General features: G+C 39.9%; 1 protein-coding gene across 1 annotated transcript; it reads right to left on the bottom strand.

Moving 5' to 3' along the window:
- Window positions 1-1,100: 1,100 nt before the first annotated feature.
- abhd3 (abhydrolase domain containing 3, phospholipase) lies at window positions 1,101-25,527 on the bottom strand. The gene is made up of 9 exons (XM_010886501.3): window positions 25,268-25,527; window positions 23,725-23,888; window positions 16,739-16,921; window positions 15,625-15,670; window positions 8,977-9,089; window positions 5,075-5,248; window positions 4,756-4,804; window positions 4,446-4,611; window positions 1,101-2,941 (listed from the first exon to the last, which is right to left on the bottom strand). The coding sequence occupies exons 1-9, from the start codon at window positions 25,424-25,426 to the stop codon at window positions 2,757-2,759; spliced, it is 1,239 nt and encodes a 412-aa protein (XP_010884803.1). The 5' UTR covers window positions 25,427-25,527; the 3' UTR covers window positions 1,101-2,756.
- Window positions 25,528-26,303: the final 776 nt, after the last annotated feature.

Here is a 26,303-nt window from a genome sequence, read left to right on the forward strand (position 1 = left end):
TTGCCTAAATCCCTAGAGCACTCATACGGATTTTCATTAGTTCAGCCCTCAGGCCAATCTTTATCTGAATCTGGCAATATTGTATATAATCTAACCATGCACTTTCCAGATAATGAAAGTATTAAACCTCTGACATAATTATTAATGAAACACTAGTAATCAAACCTAGTGACCTGGTATGTTTGCGCGTGCATCCATGGCTGTGTGTGCATAGGTTTGTATGTGTGTGTGTTTGTGTGTGTGTGTGTGTGTGCGTGCGTGTGTGTGTGCGTGCATGTCTAGTCAATACAATGTAGGTCAAATAGATTCCTGATGTGAGATGTGTCCTTGGGGTATTGTTGCAGTTACACAACTATCATAACCATCCGGATGAATTGTGAGCCACAGAAAAACCCTGCAGCTGCTAGTACCCTAATGACTCACTCCTAGCCTTCTGAACCATTTAGCTGAAACCAACACCCAGCTATCTGGAAGATTACTCTGTGTGTGTGTGTGTGTGTGTGTGTGGGTGTGTGTGTGTGTGTGTGTGTGTGTGTGTGTGTGTGTGTGTGTGCATGCATGCATGCCTGTGTGTGTGTGCACATGCGTGCGTTCGTTGAGGATTATCGGCCAGTGAGAGTAACACTCTTTGAACCCGGGTCCTGTGGAAACATTACACTAGGACAGCCAATGACAGCGAGGGGACCAAATCCATCCAACTAAGAACTGTGAGTGTGGCATTGCGTGACAGCTGTTTCATAACCTAGTGACCTGATTGTGCAGCTCCTGATGGGTTGGTTATATGATAAGCTATACAGCTGTTCTCTGGCAAGGTTATGGTGGAACACTGCTGCTGTTCTCCTGTCTTCTGCAAAGATGTTACTCGAAGAGGGGAAGGAAATGCGCAACATTTCTGTGAAAGAAATGTATGCACATCCTGGATTAGGATGTGAAAGAAATGTATGCACATCCTGGATTAGGATGTGAAAGAAATGTATGCACATCCTGGATTAGGATGTGAAAGAAATGTATGCACACATGAAGCTGCATTGGATAGAAAACCTTTGAAGTCAATATATGTAGGCTGAGTCAACTGAGAGAGATGAGACAGGAGACAAATGCACTGCAGTAAGATCCATTTAATAATTTATTAAATACAGCATAATACACTTCATGTTGAAACATGTGCATGTAGCAGTACTTTTACTACAACATTTTATTTTAAAATATTATTGCTGGGCATGTTAAACAGAACACTTTTTTAAAAATATAAAATTAAATTTAATGACTAACAGAATATGTCCTTTGTGCTACTAATTGCGATGTGGTGTTATTAGTCGTAAGGTTCAGGACGTGATAACGCCGTGATAATGCAGCACATGCTACTTAATGGCCACCGAGCACAATAAAGAAACATACAAATTCCACAGGAATAAAGTCATACATGTGTATGATACGAAACCCCATTCCCTTCATAGTGCAATGCTTTTGGAGTAGGCCCATTACCTTCTGGACAAGAACGTGCACTATAACGGAAAAGGGTGCCATTATACCATTGTACGCATTGTCTAAACCAGCGCATTGACGGTCTGGTTGCCAGATCTGGTGCTACTCACACATGGAAAACGTCATTTTGTCTACACCAGAACCAATCTGGCAACCAGCCTCATTGATGATACATTCATCTCAGTCAAAAGAGAGGCTATGAATACATCCTATCTAGCCCATCTTATCGTAACACAAACTGCTTTCCTGTACATCATACACATCACTTTACCTAGCACCTTCATTCTAACATGAGGTTTCAGGGTTGACATGCTCAGCCTATAACCTACAACTAGGTTAAAATACTGTCAAAAAGTAACTAAGATGTGTTTGTGTCCTCAACATAAGTGGAATACAATATCTCTATGGTATTTGTATATTCATTTATTAGGCCTATCGGGTATACCTACTTACATATTAAAAGCTATTGAAATCAAGTGCATTTGCTAGAAGGAATTAGATGAGGCATGGTTTGTTTAAAGTAATATAGTGCAATTTCACATTCCTTATTATTAACAATGAATTATTCCAATAATATTACAGTCATCTGTTAGAGCTATTCATTGTGCATAAAGAAAGAATGTGTGATTAAAAGTGCGTGCAGAACAATTCAAGAAAACATAAATACTATAGTCTTTGATGTGTTAGGTAAGGTAAAGGTAGCATCTTGGAACCCAGAACCAAATTTCTCACTACAATAGCAGCTAGCCATCTGTCACCAGAGATTAGGTCATATAATTTCTGATAGGTCTATAGGATCTTTAACATATTCCATTCACATTCATAACAAACCTTTGACAGACAGACAGGTAGATAGACAGACAGGTAATATGTAAAAAAAAAAAAAAATCCCTGAGGACTAAAATCCTACAAGATTTGCTGTTTGAAAACACAGATGGATGGAAGGAGACAGCTGAAGTTATTCATGCCACATACTACTTTAGCTAGCACAACTAATGTGAACATTCTCATATTTTCGATGTGGACAAGAGCAGTTGCATTCACTTTTTCAAGTAAGCATGATATGATGCTGTATAATTGCTATACACATATCTTATATTAATTAACATATGAATGAACACATGAATGGATAGACAAATATTGTAATTGGACAGGATGTGCCCTTCAAAAGAAATGTGATCTTTTTTGCTTGTGGTGAGGGAGGTAGGAAACGAAGGAATGAAGGGAAGATTTTAGGAGTAGATGAAGAATAAGGGGTCAAACTAGTCCCACTAGCTGGAAAGGTCATTGAGGTCACTGCCCTGTTCTATGACAGCCTTGGCAAACTGCTTGAACACGCGGTCCATGTAGGTGCTCTGTCGTGGCCACAGGCCTTCCAGAAAACCAATATGGCCGCCGTGGCAGGTGATGAGGAGGGCTAGGTTAGGGTTCTGCTTCACCGCCTCCACTGGAATGGCTGAGGAGAATAGGACACCAGAAACACTGTTGATGATCTAATAATCAAGCAGTGTTCATGTACACCAAGCCCTACAGAGTAGATTAGATTTGACTCCACACGGAAATACTTTTCTGCCTCTGCGCCTGGCCTCTTGGTCATCTTTGAGTTAACAATCAATTCCACAATGTACCAGAGAATACATGAGGAGAACTGATGCCATCTGTCATAAGGCTGAAGCTGAACTGCACCAGAGAATACAGGAGGAGAACAGAAGCCATCTGCAGCTGAAGGCTGAAGCTGAACTGCAAAATGGATCTTTCAGCAGGACAATTATTGAAAACACTTGAGCAAATCCACAACCGACTGGATAAAAAATAAGAAACGGGACATTGTAGAATGGCTGAGTCAAAGCCCAGATCTTAATCTAACAGAAATGCTGAGCAAGATTTAAAGTGGGTTGTACATTGAAAATCCCTCAAACTGATCACACAGTTGAAGCAGTTCTGTTTGAGCTCTACAGTATGCATCACAAATAATAATGATGTGAAAATGACATAAATAAATATTGGAGGAGAACAATAGCCATATCTAACAAGCTGGAGTGGCTCATTTGCATCATTGATTAACTGTGAAATGCACACCCAATATCTCTATTAATATTAAGAAAGAGGAAACGTTTGGCATGTTTCATGTCAAAATGTGGCCATTAGGTTATTTCTGGCAAAAGGGTGAAACAGGATGACTCATTACCCACAGGGCCTGCGGTTTTATCTGCAAGGCCTAAAATTGTTTTATAATGATCTGTTACTTCTGACAGAACTAGGCAGTGGTATGCCTTTCAAAGTAGGCTGCATATCAGTTACTCACACATTCTGAAGCATTTCTAAAAACACCACTTCCTCCTTTCAAAAAGTCCAAAATAGAAGAAATGGAAGAAATATTTCTGTGTTTGTCAACTTGTCATTTAGTTTGTCTGTGTTAATGTCTGTGTTGACTACTCTATTGCGTTATGATTTATGCTATGGGTTAAGCTAGCACTTGCCAGTTATTGTTATTTACCCTGTACATGTTTACAAAGTGATTAAGATATCATGACAAATACTGTATGTTTACTATAAGTTAATGAGGCATAACATTTGATTTTACTAAAATGTGACTAAAATGTAAAGGCATTTTGTTGATCAAAATGGCTCAGTGTTTTAATCATGTTGACAATAACTAGACTAAATAATTTTTCAATTGAAAGAAATTGCCTAAAACTTGACTGAGATTAAATAGAAAATTGTGCCACAATTAACACTGATCTTTTGGCAGTTGCTGTGATGAAGCATAGCACTAATCACAAATGGGATATTACATTATTGGGGAGAAAAATGAAAGCAAAAATGTTTTAGTTTTTAATCCATTTCAGATTAAGGGTGTAAAATAACAAAATGTGAAAAAAGTGAAGGGGGTCTGAATTCTAAAACAAATAATAACAGAAATTGGTGATTTAATCTGAGCCCCCCCCAGGTTTTCTCACCGTGACGAGGAGAGAAGACATCATCTGCAGCATTCAGGCACAGCATTGGCACCTGCACAGATTTGAGTCTATGGACGGGACTGGCATCATGGTAGTAGTCGTCATTGGTGCGGTAGCCAAACATAATCGACGTGAACCTCTCATCAAACTCTCGGATGGTCTTGGCCTGCCGAGGGATTAAGACAAAGTTCAACGATAAGGTGACAGCGTTAGTGCTGGCAATAGTCCAAGAGGGCCATAAGGACCTCACTAAAATACATTTGCTGCATTTCTATTTAAAGGAGGTCATTAACATGGTTATGCGTTTTACCTTCATCACATGATCAATGTCGTAACTCTTCTCAAGGACAGATTTGTGTCTGGAGAAGAGAAAAAGTTGTGGAAGCAGAAAGTAGGGAAGTGTGTGGGTGTGCTTTTATATCCAACGACAATGCCATTATAGTACAGAATAGAAAATATGTCCAGGTTCCCCAAAGAAGAAGACCAAGAGGGACATATACATCCAAACCAACTACTGGGGTTGGGTACTAATCACTTAAAGGCTAAACAATGTAGCTCAATGCAATGACCAGCTACGAGCAGGACAAGTCCCCACCCCAACTGTGACTCTAGAAACAGGCCCCGCCCACCTGTCGACACCCGCCTGCAGACAGCTGGTGAGGTAAGAGTTAAAGAGGAAACGGTCCAGAGGTTTCTCCAGAGACGCTGTGCACTCAAACACATCCCAGCCTGCCGAGAACACCACCACCCCCTTCAGACACGTCGCACGGCCCTTCCTCCCGAGGTAGTTGGCCAGCATCATCCTGGGATTACAAAGAAGGGCCAGAGAGGGAGAGGGAGGTGGTGGGGAAAAGATGAGGAGAAGACGTTGGAGGGATGTCAGGGAAGATGGCGTGTTGTGGAATGAAGAGGAGGTAGCAGAGAAGGATTGAGAAAATGTTTTACTCTTCATTTATCTGTGTTAAACTAGGAGATTACGAACTCTATTTTGGGGTTAGCATTAACATCGCACTAGTGTCAGAAACATTTTCTGTCAATTTTGACCTGTTATACTAAAACTCTTGTGTGCAAAGATAAGTAACTGATCTGTCTTATAGCTTGCTTATAGCTTGCTATCGTTCAGATGGGAGGGGTTAAAATAATAATAATTCAGGCTGGGCTGGCAGGGATATTTCAGACCAACCAAAAGCTGGTTTTAGTGTTTGGTTATGGCATGAATTATCCATTCATTACACACATGGCCCATATGTGCATAATATGTGAATATTATTTTCTGGCCTATAAACACATTTAGAAATATTCTATTCAGAGGTTATATTGCAGTAACATCTGCTTTCTTTCTGTTTCATGATTTAAAACCAAGTCAGGCTATAAAAAGATTGTTAGGAAAACCACAGCAATTATGATTTTTGGTTATGCATCCACATGTATCCAAGACAACTACCCTTTTAAGTGGACTGATACAAGCATGCTTGGTGAGAATGTTATGTCAGACTATGGGAAACATTATGCAGGTCTCCAGCAGATCTGGATTCTTCTATGAAAAATATATTTGTACAGAGATAGCTTTTTCTGTCATCAATGATTCCTGTTAAATTTCCTGTTTAAAGCCTTTAGTAGCCTGAATAAAGCAGTAGGACACTTTTTATGGCAAAATAAGAAGGCTTGTATAACTTACAAAAAGCTACAGCTGTCAAAAGAATTGGGTGTACTTGACCTTCCTAACCTTAAATCCTATTACTGGGCAGCACAACTTGGTCACATGGCATCATGGATTTACTAACTAAAAGATCTATCATGGCTTGGGAGTGAGAGTCAATACTGTGCTATAATGCCTTTACTGGGTTGACCCTTTATAGCACACCCAATTTGTACACACCGATTTAAACAAAACCAAATTATGAGTCATCCATTGAAAACATAGGAAGAAATTCAACCACAATATCCAGGGGACAGACAAAATAACAGAAACACCACATGGAAATGGACTGTTACTTTGAAGTAACCAAATCACAATTACAAATGTGGCTGCAGAGGTCACATTAGGTTGATTGGCAATCAGCTGTAAATATGTGTCAGGTAAAGTATAAAAGATGTCTGACAATTATCACTTTGACATTTGAGTTTTCAAAGCAACATGAGGCATTAAACAGAGTTCCAAAGGAAAAAAATTGTCTGCCAAATTGCAGGTGCATCTACGGAAGAGGATTAGTGCCAAGCAATAATAAAAAAAATAAAACCATCTCGACATTAAAGTCATTATAATGCAAGATTAAACTCGTTAAATTTCGAGAAAAGAAGTCGAAATACAATCTTGAGAATAAACTAATTAAATATCGAGAATAAAGTCGTTGTGTTTCGAGAAAAAACTTTTTATATTTAGAGAAAAATTTGAAATACAATCTTGAGTATAAACTCATTAAATATCGAGAATAAAAATCGAAATTAAATGTAGAGAATAACGCATTCAATCAGTGTGCATTGCATAGCCTACTGATAGAGGACATGGCAGAGTTGGATCAATTAGTCAAGGTATATTATAGACTTTCTTTCAGTAACAAAGAAATACTATCAACTTTAGCTAATTATGACAGAATTATAATTAGCATACAAACTTTAAAGAGAATTTGCAAGCGGCTAGGTCTTTTTAGAAGAAAAAATCTGTCCAATTTGCGCGATGCACGCGCTTTTGTCCAACATGAATTGACCAGTGGACAAATGCAAGTTCATCGCTGGCTTCACCTACGCGCGATTCATTGAGATTCATGGGTTGAGATCTGGTGACTGTGGGGGCCATTTCAGTACAGTGAACTCATTGTCATGTTCAAGAAACCAATTTGAAATGATTCGAGCTTTGTGACATGGTGCATTATCCTGCTGGAAGTAGCCATCAGAGGATGGGTACATGGTGGTCATAAAGGGATGGACATGGTCAGAAACAATGCTCAGGTAGGCCGTGGCATTTAAACGATGCCCAATTGGCACTAAGGGGCCTAAAGTGTGCCAAGAAAACATCCCCCACACCATTACACCACCACCACCAGCCTGCACAGTGGTAACAAGGCATGATGGATCCATGTTCTCATTCTGTTTACGCCAAATTCTGACTCTACCATCTGAATGTCTCAACAGAAATCGAGACTCATCAGACCAGACAACATTCTTCCAGTCTTCAACTGTCCAATTTTGGTGAGCTCGTGCAAATTGTAGTCTCTTTTTCCTATTTGTAGTGGAGATGGGTGGTACCCGGTGGGGTCTTCTGCCGTTGTAGCCCATCCGCCTCAAGGTTGTGCGTGTTGTGGCTTCACAAATGCTTTGCTGCATACCTCGGTTGTAACAAGTGGTTATTTCAGTCAGTTGCTCTTCTATCAGCTTGAATCAGTCGGCCCATTCTCCTCTGACCTCTAGCATCAACAAGGCATTTTCGCCCACAGGACTGCCGCATACTGGATGTTTTTCCCTTTTCACACCATTCTTTGTAAACCCTAGAAATGGTTGTGCGTGAAAATCCCAGTAACTGAGCAGATTGTGAAATACTCAGACCAGCCCGTCTGGCACCAACAACCATGCATTGAAGCAACTGCCATGTGCTTGGTTGATTAGATAATTGCATTAATGAGAAATTGAACAGGTGTTCCTAATAATCCTTTAGGTGAGTGTAGGTTATATACTGCACTTTTTGTTCTTTCTCTAGGCTACTATAACCAAGGCTAGATTAACAGCTATTTATAAATATTAGATTTTATGATATTTCTGTACATGGCAAAGGTAGGCAAATCAAATCATAATGTTTGTTATGTGTGGTGAATGTTTGTTATGGTACTGTGCTCTCCCTTTGTAAGGCAGTATGTCAGTTGAGAGGTACTGGATGTCAAATTAATTTAGCCCTCAACAAGGTCTGGGGTGCTGCACTAGAAATGTTTCACTGTCCACATATTTATTCTTAGTTTCTGGGCTTCTTAATGTACCCTGGCTTTCTAGCTGTATTTTTAGTGATGGTTATCAACTCAAAGAAAATAAAACGGCATGTCTATAGACCCACTTTGATGTATATACAGTTTCAATCTGTTTTAGCTATTTTGAAGTCTCTACACCCACTTCTCCCCAAAGAAAAATCATAAGAAACATGTTTACGTTTTTCACTCAAACCACTAGACACCCGTTTGGCTGTATGTTTGACAACCTTGGCCAAGGGTAACTCTACGACTTACATTTTTGATAAGAACATCCATGCCCTTCTGGAGAATAGAGTTGATGACAACAAAGTAAAACACAGTAAATCAAAGCAACAACATATTTAGCCGTGGAACCTGTTCAGATCGTCCCTTTTGACGCAAACGCCAACTTTGCACCCAGAACTCTGGTTGTGAAACTAGAGAAAATAATTACGAAACACCCTTAAATTCATAGTGCTACAAATGTCCTAAGATAATAACATTAGGTTTGTATTTGGGAAAGCAGAAGGCAGGAAAACAATAATAATAACATAGGCAAACAATGACATTACTGTAACCACTGTACACTGACATACCCGCCCATGGAAACTCCAGCGGCCATAAGAGGGGCGTCCTCATTGGTCCTCCTGACGTGTTCGATGACAGCCTCTAGGTCCTCTGTGTTGGCTGCGCAGTATGTTCTAGGAGTCTGGTGGCACACAGAGATAAGAAGAGTTCACTGTGTGCTTTTCCAGTGTGTGTGAATGTGTTTGTGTGTATTGTGTACTATCTGCCTGCGCCGCATATGAACACAGAGGTATGGGCCCCCCATAGTCAGGTCTGGTACATAAAGTACTGTCAATGAAAGCTTTCGCACCCTCATGCGCTCACAGGCACACAAACATCCGTACACGACAGTGCTTGCGATAAAACAAGGCGCGCAATGAGCCCATATCAAATAAAACCAATGGGTATTTGTTCCATAAAAAGGTATTAATATAAGCAATATAAATAACAAGGAATACATAAAAAGAATGCTGTGAATAGCAGTAAGCTGATTATTACCAGAGTACCAGACCCGGGGTGGTGTGCGTATAGCTTTTATTTTTATGTACATATAGTTGGAGGTAGTTGTGGTTAGGTAAACAAGAGCAGCTGTAGTAGCATATATGATGGGTTTTAAGTGAATGTGTGCGCACAGCATCACTATGCATGGCCTTTGGAACATATTCAGACATCTTCACTTTCTCCACATGTTGTGCTGAAGACTTAAATTATAATTGACAAACCAAATTGTCTGTGAATCTACAAACAATATCCCATATTGACAAAGGGAAAACACATTTTTAGAAACTTCAGCAAATCTGAAAAATAAAAACGAAACTATCTAATTTACATAAGTATGCATGCCCTTTGCCATGACCCTCCAAATTGTGGTCAGATGCATCTTATGTCCTTTGATCATCCTTGAGATATCTTCAGGAAATCATTGGATTTAACCAGTGGAAGATTCAAGTTTGGAACCACCAAGATTCTTTCTAGAGCTGGTCGCCTGGCCAGTCTAACAGAACTTCAAAGTTCCTCTTAGCAGAGATAGGACAACCTGTCAGAAGGACAATCATCTCTGCAGCATTCAATCAATCAGGCCTTTATGGTAATTGGGCTAGATGGAAGCCAAAATAAAACTATTAGGCCTGAATGCCAAGCACTACATCTGGTGCAAACAAGCTACCCCTCATCACATGGCTAACAACAATTCCCACTCTAAAGCACGGTGGTGGGAGCATCATGCAATGGGGTACAAATTAGCTGCATGAAGTGGGTGACAGGTCAGGACTGAGGAAAGGATGAACAAAAAATACAGTGTTCCTTGAAGAAAATCAGATACAGAGCACACACAATCTGACTGGGGCGAAGATTCATCTTTCAGCATGACAACGACCTGAAGCACACAGCCAAGACAACCATTCAATCAAATTTATTCATAATCAATCAAATTTATTTATAAAGCCCTTTTTACAACAGCAGTTGTCACAAAGTGCTTTACAGAGACACCCGGCCTTAAACCCCAAGGAGCAAACAACAGTAGTGTTGAATTTCAGTGGCTAGGAAAAACTCCCTAAGGTCGAATTTTAGGAAGAAACCTAGAGAGGACCCAGGCTCAGAGGGGTGACCAGTCCTCTTCTGGCTGTGCCGGGTGAGATATTAAGAGTCCAATTGGAATAATAAATACATTTCTCTGGGCTAAATCCAGAGTCTATTTGAATTTAGACTAGGTCAGAAGTATGACCAGGTGGACAAGGACAGGGACAGCAACGGGCCCCCCAAACCAGGTAATCCGCAGGTGTGGACCAGGACCTCATCTCCTTCTAAAATTTAAAACTGGAGGAAACTGAGAAAAGTTAGTAGTACATCCCTCATATCCCCCAGCACAATAATATAGCAGCGTAACACCTTGGAACTGAGACGGGGGGGTCCGGTGACACTGTGGCCCTACCCGGGGGAGGCCCCGGACAGGGCCCAACAGGCAGGAAATCAATCCAACCACATTGCCAGGCATCAACCAAAGGGACACCCACCAACCGCAACCCCCCTGAATGAGGGCCGAGTATTGCTAGCGGCGTACAGCCCAATTGCACAAGTGCGCAACAGAGAGTCAACAACAAGCCAATGACTCTTCCCCCGAAAGGCATTGGAGGGAGGGCATCCCAGTGGCGACGAGAGCCCACCTGGCAAGACAGCAAGGGTGGACAGTATCAAGCCTACTGGTCACCTTCACGCCCCCGGGCCAGGCTACACCTAATTATAAACCGTGCTGTAGAGATGAGTTTTTAGTAGACACTTGAAAGTTTGCACTGAGTTTGCATTTCTAACCTTAATTGGCAGATCATTCCACAGGAGTGGAGCTCTATGAGAAAAGGCCCTGCCGCCAACTGTTTGTTTAGAAATTCTAGGTACAATTAAAAGGCCTGCAGCTTGCGATCTAAGGTTACGTGTAGGTATGTATGGCTGGATCATTTCAGCCAGGTAAGTAGGAGCAAGTCCATGTATTGATTTATAGGTTAAGAGTAAAACCTTAAAATCAGCCCTAACCCTAACAGGCAGCCAATGTAAGGACGCCAGGACAGGAGTAATGTGTTCAAATTTTTTTGTTCTAGTTAGGATTCTAGCAGCCGTGTGCAGCACTAATTCAAGTTTATTTATTTGTCTGGATAACCAGAGAGAAGAGCATTGCAGTAATCTAATCTAGAAGTAACGAAAGCGTGGATTAATTTTTCTGCATCAGTTTTTGATAGAAAGTTTCTAATTTTTGCGATGTTTCGAAGATGAAAATAAGCAACTCTTGAGACATATTTTATATGTTCCTCAAAGGAGAGGTCAGGGTCAAGGGTAACGCCAAGGTTTTTTACAGTTTGAGTGGCCATTGAGTGGCTCCGGCACAAGGACTTGAATCTGATCGAACATCTGTGGGGAGACCTGAACATTGAAGTCCACTGAGGCTCCCCATCCAAACTGACTGATTTTTAGAAGATGTGAAAGGAAGAACTGGAGAAACTGCTAAATCCAGATGCGCAAAGCTGGTAGAGGCCTACCCAAGAAAAAGCTGTGATTGCTGCCAAAGGCCCCTCTACAAAGTACTGAATAAAGGGTCCAAAACGTATGTACATGAGAGATTTCAGTTTGAATTTTTGAAAAATTGGCAACAAATTCCTAAAAATGTCATCAAATATGAATTTAATCTATAACACAACAAGATGCGGCGAAAGAGAAGTAACTGAATACTTTCCCAAGGCAACTGTGTGTTTTCATCCAAAAAGCTCTGGCATTACAACTGTCTGACTCAGGATCAAGTACTATTCAAAGTACAGCAGCAGCAACAGGAGGAGGTACAACACCATTTAAGAGCAGAATAAGTACGTAGATCACAGCATCTATTTATCACAAGCGATGAATAGATGCAAGGAGCCTGTTGCTGGAAAGCTTCTTTCCACTAATGGTCTGCAGCATCAATTCATCACGAACATAGCACCATCGATTAATGCAAGTGTTTTTCTAACAAATTAAACTTTGCAACTGCTCCACATTGTACCTAAACCCACTAAAGTACTAATACCTGACTAGATTTAAAATAACCTTGGGATGATGTAGGTTTTATAACTTATAATCTCTGACATCACCATCACAGAGTTTTAAGTCCATTTAACGCAGCCTATTTCTCAGTCAGACGTGGTGTCTTTCTCTCTGGCTGCAAACTGGGACTACCAGCACTTTTCCTCATCAATATTCATGCAAAACCTCAGCCTGAGCGATATCATTTGTTTTCCCAGCAGCCATACTCCCTGCTGTGTCTTCGTAGCCTATGTTTGAGTAAAGGACTACTGATACTGTTACTGACAGATATTTTACAAAGGATTACATGGCCTTATTTTCTGTGATTTTTTTGTGACATCTTTTGTGACATCTTACATATTGTTAAAAGAAAAGTACTGTATTAAAAAAAAAAGATTTGTGAAATCAGCAACTATAAGAATGTGAAAATAATGCAGCAATTGTTCACAAATGTAAAACACAAAATAAAACGTCATAATTTTTGATAATAGCTTATCTTAATGAACAATGGAATTGGAAAGTATTCAGACCCCTTCACTTCTTCCACATTTTGTTACATTGCAGCCTTATCCTAAAATGTATTGAATTGATTTTTCATTCTCAGTCTTACACATTTTAAAATCCCCCAGAAATATTATATTTATATAAGTATTCAGACCTTTTCACTTCTTGATGCTAAAAGGTTGGCACACCTGTATTTGGGAAGTTTCTCCCATTCCTCTCTGCTTTTGAAAATTGAAGCTTCGCCCCAGTCTGAATTACTGAGTGCTCTGGAGCAGGTTTTCATCAAGGGTCTTTTTTTACTTTGCTCCGTTCATCTTTCTTCATATTCTTACTTCCTGACTTTCCATGTAGGCCATATATGCAGTCTCTTTCTAACAGACAAAGAGAGACCTGTCAAATCCCTAGATGTTACAATGGAGTTCTTAGAGACGTCCAAGATCATCTTCTGGTCAGCTCTGGGGCTGAACTTTGTGGGACAACCTGTCTTATGTAAATTGCCATTAGTCTTGAGGTTTCTCAATTTGCAGATCTGTTTGACAGTTGAATAATGTACTTCAAATTGCTTGGAAATGACCTTGTAATCCCAGACTTATAAGCAACAATAACCTTTTTTATGAGGGATTCAGAGAGGTCTTTTGATTTTGGCATGTTGTTACCAAACAATCATATGGTTAAGACCAAGGCAGAACAATTTTCTAATCTCTTTTGAAGGCTGGACGCTCCCAAGTTACTCTCAAATGATTTTCTTATCATTTGCACCTGTTTTGTTGCACCTGATTCTAATTTTAGCCATTTCGTGAGATGATAATCGTAGAGGTGTACTATTTTCTGCATAAGGAAATTGTATTTATTTCTATTTCATAACTGGTTTCAATGTTAAAAACATGTGTTGTGAGATTATCCTATGAATAATTTGGGTTGCCTTTATTAAAAAATATGTTTCATTAATAAAGTATACTTTCCAGGGGTCTACTTTTATGAAGGTGGTTTGAGACTAGCAGAATTACATTAGCTTTAAGAGCTAATACTTGGAGTTTAACTAAGGCTAAGACACTACTGGTGTGTGTGTTGGGGGGTCTTTGTGGAATTAGGCCAATAGCCCTGGTTGTGGCAGAGCAGAGGACATTTCTCACAGTAGGACATTCATTCCAAACACTGTGCCCTATTTAAACAATGCACACTATTGAGACTAAACTAGCCACAGAGAAAGCAATCACAAAGGCGTATAAATGCATCGTCATTTGCATAAAACTTCAGCTCAATTCCTCAATGATAGTGGAAGGAGGATAAATCCTTATTTTCACCACCAATAGTAGTGCATAAATCATTGTACAGTTAACCACAAATGTATTTAGACAGTTTCTATTTTTTTATGTTTATTTACCCATCGGATTAAAAATTTTACATTGACTATGGGGTAAAGCGAAAACTTTCAGTTTTAGTTTAGTACCTTATTTACACAGAACTACACAATGTCTGGCAATAAACTCCTTGGTAGCTATGACAATGTGTTTTGGTGTCATTGACGTGATGAACAGCTTTAGTACACATCAGAAATCAACATTCTGCGGCCATCAGCAGTCACAATATCAATGAAGACAAGTGAGCCAGTCTCAGTTGTACCCATACATGCCAAAGCAATAACATTATCTCCAGATGTTTGTTCCAGAACTTTACAAGTTATTTTTGGTACTTGGTATTTTTGATGTACCCTCTGAAGTTCTGCTGGTGTACTGTTCTGCATCTGACACATAAATGTCTCCCTCCTTGAGAGTGTTCCTTATCAGTCACCCTTGGTCGACCAAGTTGTTTGACATTGCTGAAATCACTGGTGCTTTCTCTCCTTATAATGTAACAAAACGTCGATTTTGACACAGAGCCAAAAATAAATGGAGAAATCTAAGAACTTTCAACACTGGAAAGTTCTTCGATTTTATTCACATGTACTAATTAATTATGAGAGCGTTGACCTCAAATAGCAAATTAGATATATTTTGACACTTCTCATAAACTATGGCATGACATAAGAATCAGTGTAAGATTTGGCTGATATTGTTGCATTTTCCAAAATAATAATTGCATCTCTTAAATGGCATCTTACCACTTCCTCAGTTCAAATGGAGAATATGGTAACAGAGTACGTACCGACAGACAAATACAGACCACAAAGAACCACACAGGATATTGCATGATAATTTCTACCTGAAATATAGTTTAGGTGTGAGAGTATGTGTAGTGTAGTGCGAGAGAAAGAACTGTTTTTTCCTGACCATAGAAAAAGAAAATCCTGGCAAGCGAACAGGAAAGGTTAATTTAGCAGCACCCACTGGTCATTAATCCCTGCTATGTAACAAAATACTCTGGTCTGTTTGCATACTGTCTGGGTAGGCCCCTATTGGGTTACACAATACACCAAGTGTTACACAATGTAGGTTACAAACTTTGGATTATACACTATGGGTTACACACTATGGTCTACAAACTATGGGTGTAAAAAGCACCAGTGACAATGAATGAAAAAGTATGCACATTGAATGGAAAGTACTCTGCCAAAAGGATGTTGTGAGCGTAAATATAAAATATAAACAGTATGAATGCAAATATTTTTGCACCTTACAGTCAATTCTTACCAAAAGAGTTTCACCAGACACCCCTCTATTGTTGAAAACCACACATCTGAAAAACAAAGAAAACTGTTACTTAACCTATTGAATAATTTCCTTTTTTGTGTTGCATTCCTTGTGTGAAACTATAGTTTCCCCACTTCTGAAACTACAAGATGAATGCTTATGCAGCTACTAAGATAATGTTCCTAGGTGAAAGCAGGTTTCCAGACTGTGTCATGATTATGCTAATCATCCAGGTGCACTGCATTGCTCAAAGAAAATGCTGTCACAAAAACAAGATATTAAGAGATATACTTTTACAGTACTGAAAAGTGAACGAGGCAAGATATGTAAACAGACACATGTGTACTTCTATTAGTAGTGAACAGCAGGAGCAGAAACCTCTCTCTAGTCATCTGTTATCTGAGAGACTGAGAGCTGTCTCTTTCTGTTAAACTTAGCAGTTGGGTGTAGTCATACTGTAGATTAGGAAGAGAGCAGGGCAGAGGGTGTAGTAATGAACACTTGCTTCCTGCTGCATAAGGGAAGGTGGTTGGGCTAAGCTAAGCTGCTAAGCTTGTACCAGTAAGCTGTAATTGATGAAGCCAGCAGACCAGGCCTTTTGGTGAGAGCTGGCCAGGAAGATGCTGAGTAGGTCTGCTCCCGCCCTCCTTTCCTGTCTGGAAACTGCTCCGTTTCAAAGAATTAGTGCGGAGAACACAAAACACAGAGGGGCATTTTGAAGGAGAGAAAACTGCCTCCCTCTGCATTTCTTAGTGCTTGTGCAACATTCAGCCTTTTCTTTCCAAAGCTCTGCCTGCTGAGAGCTTTGCTAGCATCTCTCTTTCAGCAGCTGCTTACCTCAAGTAACCTTAATCCATTCGTACACAGTTTTTTTGAAAACACAATGTACAAATGCGTTTGTAAGTACAGTCAAGTCCTGATGTGTGCAATGCCAAGGGACAAATTTGGACTTTTGAAATGGAACGTTCTAAAATATATTGGCACGTGAACAAGTGTTAACAGAACATTGTGTTCACAGTAGCCCTGAAACACAGTAATAAATGGAACAATCATTTTAATAAATAAATTGTGCCATGTGCATTACTGTCCTGCACCTCTAGCATGGACCACCCACCTGTATCCCAACTCCCTGCTCTGTTGGACCATGTGGAGGATGTAGGACTCTCTGCTTGTACCAGTCAGGCCTGGGAGAAGCAGGACAGTGGGCCGCGTGGCTACGTTGGGGTGGGAGGTGCTGTCATCGTTATCAAACCAATCCAGAGAGATCTGCCCTCCGTCTGCAGCTCTAATGAGCTCACTGCAAAGAGACACATGACCATCAGGGTAGAGGGCCACTGCAAAAAACATTTACATACGTAATCACACACACACACACAATGCAGTGGTCGTATCTATACTGCCTTGCTTAATTGCTTCAAATACACTACTGTTCAAAGGTTTGGGGTCACAAAGCAAATTTTATGTCCATTAAAATAACATAAAATGGATCAGAAATACAGTGGAGGCATTGTCAATGTTGTAAATGACTATTGCTATTGGAAATGACTGATTTTCTATGGAATATCTACAGTGGGGGGAACAAGTATTTGATACACTGCCGATTTTGCAGGTTTTCCCAATTACAAAGCATGTAGAAGTCTGTCATTTTTATCATAGGTACTCTTCAACTGTGAGTGACGGAATGTAAATAAAAAATCCAGAAAATCACATTGTATGATTTTTAAGTAATTAATTTGCATTTTATTGCATGACATAAGTATTTGATACATCAGAAAAGCAAAACTAAATATTTGGTACAGAAACCTTTGTTTGCAATTACAGAGATCATATGTTTCCTGTAGTTATTGACCAGGTTTGTACACACTGCAGCAGGGATTTTGGCCCACTCCTCCATACAGACCTTCTCCAGATCCTTCAGGTTTCGTGGCTGTCGCTGGGCAATACGGACTTTCAGCTCCCTCCAAAGATTTTCTATTGGGTTCAGGTCTGGAGACTGGCTAGGCCACTCCAGAGCCTTGAGATGCTTCTTACAGAGCCACTCCTTAGTTGCCCTGGCTGTGTGTTTCGGGTCGTTGCCATGCTGGACGGGCCACGACCCATCTTCAGTGCTCTTACTGAGGGAAGGAGGTTGTTGGCCAAGATCTCGTGATATATGGCCCCATCCATCCTCCCCTCAATACGGTGCAGTCGTCCTGTCCCCTTTGCACAAAAGCATCCCCAAAGAATGATGTTTCCACCTCCATGCTTCACGGTTGGGATGGTGTTCTTGGGGTTGTACTCATCCTTCTTCATCCTCCAAACACGGCGAGTGGAGTTTAGACCAAAAAGCTCTATTTATGTCTCATCACACCACATGACCTTCTCCCATTCCTCCTCTGGATCATCCAGATGGTCATTGGCAAACTTCAGACGGGCCTGGACATGCACTGGCTTGAGCAGGGGGACCCTGCGTGAACTTCTTCCATAATAATTGCGCCAACAGTTGTTGCCTTCTCACCAAGCTGCTTGCCTCTTGTCCTGTAGCCCATCCCAGCCTTGTGCAGGTCTACAATTGTATCCCTGATGTCCTTACACATCTCTCTGGTCTTGGCCATTGTGGAGAGGTTGGAGTCTGTTTTATTGAGTGTGTGTGTGTCTTTTATACAGGTAACGAACAGGTTCAAACAGGTGCAGTTAATACAGGTAATGAGTGGAGAACAGGAGGGCTTCTTAAAGAAAAACTAACAGGTCTGTGAGAGCCGGAATTCTTACTGGTTGGTAGGTGATCAAATACTTATGTCATGCAATAAAATGCAAATTAATTATTTAAAAATCATACAATTTGATTCTTGTTTTAGATTCCGTCTCTCACAGTTGAAGAGTACCTATGATAAGAATTACAGACCTTTACACGCTTTGTAAGTAGGAAAACCTGCAAAATCGGCAGTGTGTCAAATACTTGTTCTCCCCACTGTACATGGGCGTACAGAGGCCCATTATCAGCAACCATCACTCCTGTGTTCCAATAGCATGTTGTTTGCTAACCCAAGTTAATCATTTTAAAGGCTATGTGATCACTACAAAACCCTTTTGCAATTATGTTAGCATTGTTGAAAACGGTTGTGCTAAAGAAGCAATAATATTGGCCTTCTTAAGAATAGTTGAGTTTCTGAAGCATCGGATTGTGACTTCGATTACAGGCTCAAAATGACCAGAAACAAATACGTTTATTTTGAAACTCATCAGTCTATTCTTGTTTTGAGAAAAGAAGGCTATTCCATGCAAAAAATGTTAACTGAAGATTGCTCACAGCGCTGTGTACTATTCCCTTCATAGAACAAAGCAAACTGTCTCTAACCAAAATAGAAACAGGAATGGGAGGCCCTGGTGGATGACTGTGCAAGTGGACAAATACATTAGAATGACTAGTTTGAGAAACAGACACATCACAGTTCCTCAACTGGAAGCTTCATTAAATAGTACTTGCAAAACACCAGTCTTGACATCAACAGTGAAGAGGTGACTATGGGACTGGGCTTTCTGGGCAGAGTTGCAAAGAGAAAGACATATCTCAGACTGGCACTGGATACATTCATGCAATGCAGACCAAATGAAAAGACACTAGAGGATTATTTGATGCCATCTGTCAAGCATGGTGGAGGCAATATGATGGTCTGGGGCTGCTTTGGTGCTGGTATATTGGGAGATTTGTACAGGATTAAAGGGATCTTGAAGAAGGAAGGCTATCACTCCATTTTGCAATGCTATAACATACCCTGTGGATGGTGCTTCATTGGAGACTATTTTCTCCTACAACAGGACAATGACCCAAAGCACAGCTCCAAACTATGCAAGAACTATTTAGGAAAGAAGCAGTCAGCTGGTATTCTGTTGATAATGGAGTGGCCAGCACAGTCACTAGATCTCAAACCTATTGAGCTGTTGTGGGAGCAGCTTGACTGTATGTAATGTAAGAAGTGCCCATCAAGCCAATAAAACTTGTGGGAGATGCTTCAGTAAGCATGGGTTGAAATCTCTTCAGATTAAAAATCATTATTTCTAACTATGTCAATTACTATATTTCATTTGGCTAAATTTCCTTTTTAAACTAATTTCATGTATGTTTTCACAAAATACAAGGACATTTCTTAGACAATATACAAGGACATTGACCCCAAACATTTGGACAGTAGTGTATATGCTACTAGACTTTTCTTTTTTAGCTCATACACACATCCTCCTGCATGCAAGCAAACACGCACAAAGATAAACACTCTGCATGAAGGTTTCTGCATTGCAGCGTTCTTACAAAATGTTCAGTAAAGCAAAAGCTCACTGCAGAATGCAGATGTTGTGTAAATACAGATTCTAATAGAATCTTCTGGCTCTTACACATGATGCTTTGCTGTTTGAATAAACAGGCCTAGATGATCATAAATCAGAATTCTTTTTAAGTATCTACACAGTCTTGTACATGACAATGCTGTCTTACTAAACCTAAAACCAAGATACATCATAGAGGCATTGTTCATTCCCCAGTAGAAGTCCCCCTTAAGTTGTAGGTACAAGAAGCACATTTTAGAACCATCACTACGTTTGTCAAAGGGAATACAGTCACATTGTAAGGAAAGGGAAAAAGAAAGCACTGGTGAGCTCCAGAATGGCAAGTTTATGACCAAAGAATGTGAGTTACTACTCTCCTCAGAGGACTTCACCAGCCCATATACAAAAGGTGGACTTCAATGGGCAAAAACACAAATTAAAACAGGATGGCCAAAAAGCACCTGCAGAGTCCTGGAAAAAGGTATCATGGACCTTTTAATTTGGAGCCCAGGTGAAAAAAATGGAGGACTCTTGACTGGCCAATTCAATCACCTGACCAATGATTTACACATGCTAAGGACATGACTGAAGGCTATAGGCTGAAGAATCAGGAACTGAAGATGGCTACATCACAGGCCTGGCAGGGCATCAACAGGGAAGATACCCAGTACAGGCCTGGCAGGGCATCACCAGGGAAGATACCCAGTGGCTGGTGATGTCCTTGGATAACTGACTTCCGGCAATCATTACATGCAAATTATATGCAACCAAGCACTACGCATGACCACTTGATGGTAAATCATGTTAATCTGTCCAATTACTGGAGGGACTATGTTCCTCAGATGCTGTCATTTCTAAATTGTCCATCTGTTATGGGTGGAAATACCCTCATATTAAAGCTTTCATTCGGTACTTTAACCTCATGGTTGTTGTATCATTTTAAATCCAAAGTGCTGAAACACAGAGACAATTGTCACTGTACAAATATTTTTGGAGTTCAATGCTTGTGGAACCTCCATAACGAACGATAGGGAAAGCATCTCTATATACGATAGTTCCCATAACAGCATCTGTTGGATAAGGGTCATCAGATCAGCTAGTGTCAGTCCCAGAACTACATTAATAGGGAGATCCCTACATGCAGTAGTGGATTTTTAGAGTGTGTCAATGTCTAGTTTGGTCAAGTCTATGTTGTTAGCTGGGGTTAATGAATGCCAGCGCAGCCCATCTCCCATGACCTGTCTACCAACCAGTCCTACAACACGTGCACCAACCAGTCCATCGATCCGCTCACCAACCAATCCCACGACCCGCCCACCAACCAATCCCACAACTGCCCACCAACCAAGCGACTAGGAGACTACACCAACATGGCTGGACAAACCAGACTGGCTTTGTGGCCCTTGACTGTCAAATTTCCATTCCATAAAATTTTCTAACCACTCCAGCATTAAACACGCACTTAAAGGTACATTCTGTGGTGACGAGTATACCATGACACACATTTTTTATTCATTGGAGGATTATGGTACTTGAGGTTCTCGTACCAAGTGTTTCATTAGGCTATGTGAAACAGATGCGTGTTCTTGTCTAACTCACACTGCAGCAGAGTGCAGCATCAGAGTTGATCAGTTCCACCCCACATCATGGAATTGGCTAGGTTTGTAAAAGTTTATTTTAACAAAAGGCAGCAGACATGGAATTATTTGATTTGAAACTAACGTTGGCATAAGAGAAAGCTACATTTAAATCTAAATGGTGGGTGAAATTTGCTTCAGGTTTGCTTCACCATACAGTATATTTCTCAAGCACATACATTTTATTTCATATAACCTCTAGACTATTGCACAATATATTCCATAATGTGAACCAGATACTTTAGCAACACTACAAATACTTTAGCAACACTGACATTTTTACTTCCATGTTAACCTGTATTCCACAGCATTCATTGTGAATTCTAGTCATGGACAGGAATCAACGCTGAAGAAGGATAATCAGAAATTATGTACACAAAAGGATTAAGTATGTAGGATTAGAAGAAATTTTACTTCAGACTAAAAGGGAACATATGAAACCATCATGAAAAATATTTTCCTTTATTATAGCTGGATAATAGTTATAATTTCTGACAGAATGTTGACTTATTTCACCTTTAGAGTCTAAAATAGGGCAGGGACTAGGGCTGTGATCCAAGCCACAGAACAGGAACAGGAGGACACCTCTTTGACAGACATGCTAATCCCTGATTCAAATGAGTAGAGTGAGAGACAGAGAGAGAGTGGAATTTCACTCCGACAGTCCCAGACAGTTGAGAGAAACCTGGACAGGATCTCTGTCCAATTCTGCGCAACATTCCATGATGGCTCAAAATGTCAAAATGTCTTGATCAGAGGTTCCTTTCTCATTTCTGTAATGTGATTACTACACTTTAGTCCAGTGTAGATTTAATTGTGGACAGAAAAGGTTTTCTAGTCCCTCAGGACAAATAACCTCCAGTAAATGACATCAGCTAAACACACGTACGCACACAGATACACACCGGCACAAACACAGGCTTTGATCTGAGACAGGTGGTGGGTGAGACCTTTCTGCTACCATGGTGCATTATTGGAATTGGGAGACATGTAGCTGCTTGATTGGGTGGTCAGACCAAGGCGAAAAAAGTTAGAATGCCCTTAGTACTAGGACATCCTTCGAAGTCACTATTAAGATCTCATTGACATATTTTATAACTGGGCGGCTAGACTGTCCAGGCTAATGTTCCATTTTGTGGTTAGTTGCCTGCAGTGTCAATTTCAGCAATTGTACTGCATAATATATTTTAGGAAAAGGCTTTCCCTCAATTGGGGATTGGCCATTGAAAATGTTTTGATGTTGCTCCTTAGTCAACATACTTGTATATAATAAATGATGGCACTGAACAAATGATGACATTACTCTGGCATACTCTACCACAACCATTTCGAATTGATGTCAATCCACCTCATTAATGCAGGAGGCCTAGGACAACCCTGGTCATTAATCTCTAGAGGAATGCACAAACTAGCCCCGGAGGCCTGACCAACTACCATCACACAAAAGATTCCTTTCACCTTTGTACTGCAAAATCTTGGCTGTAGATTGGTCTTAAATTGTGAAACCTGAATGAAAAGAACTTACATGATCAAACCAAATGCTAAAGCTTAATCAACTCCGGAAGGAAGGCAAAGTCTGTTTCTAACACGGCAGGGAACATTCCACCGCTTTAATGTAAGTTGAAATGTCTGTTGCCTACAGTGAAAACAGAACCATTGAGTTCAATGGTCAATAATTTGATTTTCTACCTTGACCAAACACCTGAACTTGCAAGGAGACAAATTCTCATACTCTTTAATTAGGGTCCAGTGGTTTTCCTTGTCCGGTCACATGGCCAGGTGATTCTTAGGGCAGTAACCAAAGCACGTTACCTAGCGTTTGGACAGCAGGTGCGTTAGTTACTGATGGTAGTTGGTGATGAGTAGATAACTAACACTGCAGGGGGTGAACTGCCAGGCCACTAGGCTCGATCCTTGAACTTTACCAGACACTGAGCTTCTATGAAATAACAGGTGTGAACAGTTATGGCAGAGATGAACTTCAAATGTAAGAAAACCTTGCGTGGCCTTTCCTCTGTAATACCTGTTCACTCTGAGATAAAAGTTATTTGCTTATTAACCAGTTATTAACATTCATTTGGCAAATGTCACTCATTCAGCTATTTAATTCATTTGACAAGAACTCTACAATAATTTCTGTAAAGGATTCTAGAAGTCTTACTTTCTGTAGCTTACTCCAGGTTTAGCTGTGACGAAAGGTCTGAGCAGCGTTTGGATCCGGCTCTCCCAACACCAGAAGGTCGGATAGTAGGTCTCCGACACCACGGGACATTGGTCCCGCAGAAACTGGTAGAACTTCTTACCACCAGATATCAGTTGGGGCTTCTGCAGTAGAAATCATGAACCAACAAAATCTTGATAAGTATATGGCTTCATGTTCATTCAAAATGTACAAAATGAAATGACCTTGATAACACATAGAATTTGTTTCACTGAAAGAGAACATAGAATTCTCTATGTCTCATAAATATTTGACTGTTGTGTATGGTTTATTTGCTAGTTCTAGTGTCCTTGTGTATTGTCATTCTTGGTGAACTACATTACTAAGGAACTTTTTCGGTCTGTTCTGCAGTCACTTGAAAAATGAGGAGATTGATAAGAAGAACCGAAACACAGTGTTATCATTGTAACTGCCTGGGATTATAAGAGATAATCACAATATAAAACAAGTCCTGTTGGAGTATACAGTGGATATAAAATGTATACACACCCCTGTTAAAATGCCAGGTACTTGTGATGTAAAAAAATGTGACAAAGATAAATAATGTCAGAACTTTTTCCACCTTTAATGTGACCTATAATGTGAACAATTCAATTGAAAAACAAACTGAAATATTTGAAGGGGGAAAATAAAAAACTCACAATAACCTGGTTGCATAAGTGTGCACACCCTTAAACTAATACTTTGTTGAAGCACCTTTTGATTTTATTACAGCACATTTTGTTTTTCAGTTGAATTGTTCACATTATAGGTCACATTAAAAGTGGAAAAATTCTGACATGATTTATCTTCATCTCATTCTTTCACCTCACAAAAACCTGGCATTTTATCAGGGGTGTGTAGACTTTTTATATCCACTGTATATGCCTTTAATCTATAAACGTGTTTAACAAAAATAGAATATAAAATGTATACCAGTTTGTAGAGTGTGATTTAACATCAATATGTCCAAATGTTATCCTATCCCAAAGTGTTTAATTAGTTAGGAAAATCCAATATTTCAATTAAACGAACATGAATTCGTGAATTTGCTTTACATTACATAAATATGCTTGACAGCTTGAATAACAATTGCCTACAAGGAGTCAACAATATCGGGATTTATATTAAACAACAAACGACTCAGGATAAAATATCTGCAGCTTGCAATAAACGGCTACTGAATGTGTAGCCTATCTATAGGGCTATGAGAAATAATGAAAGGACAAATGCTAAATTAGACAGTAGAACATGATATGGCATCTACAGAGAAATGTCATTATATCACACGTGCATTATCACAAATTTTCAAAGGTTATATGCTGTAATGATCAGCCTCTTAAGCAAACCATGCAGCCGCTTAGCCGGGTTGATGCGCAAAACCCCAGCGATATCCCTCATCACAACCGTTATATGGCACGGTCCAAGAATTACAACGCAACTGGCGATTACAGTATGCAGTATGAAATAACACTTCTTCAAAAAAGCCACTATGACCCCCTACCTTCGCGACAGAGATCAAATAATAGTAGGCATACGCTGCGCAGAAGCCGAGCACCAATGACAGTGATCCAGATCCAAAAAGCCCAACTTTCACTTGATTTTCCAGATAAAGTGACAGGTCTCTTGTCAAAACATTAAAATTGAAGTCCAGTGAGATCATTTCCAGGCCCCTGTTATTTCGAGCTCTTCAGCTATAGCGGCCAGGATCGAATGAAACCTCTACTGCTCTTGAGCACAAGCGGAATACAATTGTGAAGGATAGTCAAGGGGATCAGCGATATATATAGAGGCAGAAGATGGCGCTCTTTGACCAGTCTGCGCTAAACTTGCCAGAGAGAAATTCCCAACCTATTTTGTTCCGGGGACAACCAAAAAAAACGCCAGAATATCTCGAGGACCACACTATGAAATGTATTGCATTAAAAGTTAAATATATTACAGCTTTAAAGCACATTTTAATAGCAAAAGTAGAGTCTGGGCATGTCTGAAATGTAGAAATTGCATAATAATAATTTGGACAACGGTTATTATTTTCGGAAATTAAAAAGAATAACATGTAGCTGTTCCATGGACCATTAGGTTGAAAACCACTGCAGTAGAACCAGTCAACACAGAGTAGGGACAACGGAAAGTGGGGACAGTTACAGTTAGGTAGTTTTAATTACTGATCTTATCGTCTGATCTTATTGTCACACTTATCTTAACGTCACATAGAGAAAGGATCTAAGGACCAAACCATTCGCTGGATTTACGGGAGGTTGTGAATAAAGTATTCAATTAAATCATATTTTAATTAAATCATAGACTATAGGTCAATACAAGACAATATAATATTATAGAAGACCGGTTAGACACATAACCAAAAAAAATAAAAAATGAAAACATGTTTTAAGAATAGTTTCTGTACATAGGAGTTTATAGCTTGCAGGTATACATTTATTAGCATATTTCATGCACCAGCTTCTACTTCACACACAAAATCCGCATGACCACGCAAATTCCAAATAATCAAGGCTATTTAAATGTAAAAATTCTGG

Source organism: Esox lucius, chromosome 3 (genome assembly GCF_011004845.1).
Source record: "Esox lucius isolate fEsoLuc1 chromosome 3, fEsoLuc1.pri, whole genome shotgun sequence".
Lineage (NCBI taxonomy): Eukaryota > Metazoa > Chordata > Actinopteri > Esociformes > Esocidae > Esox > Esox lucius.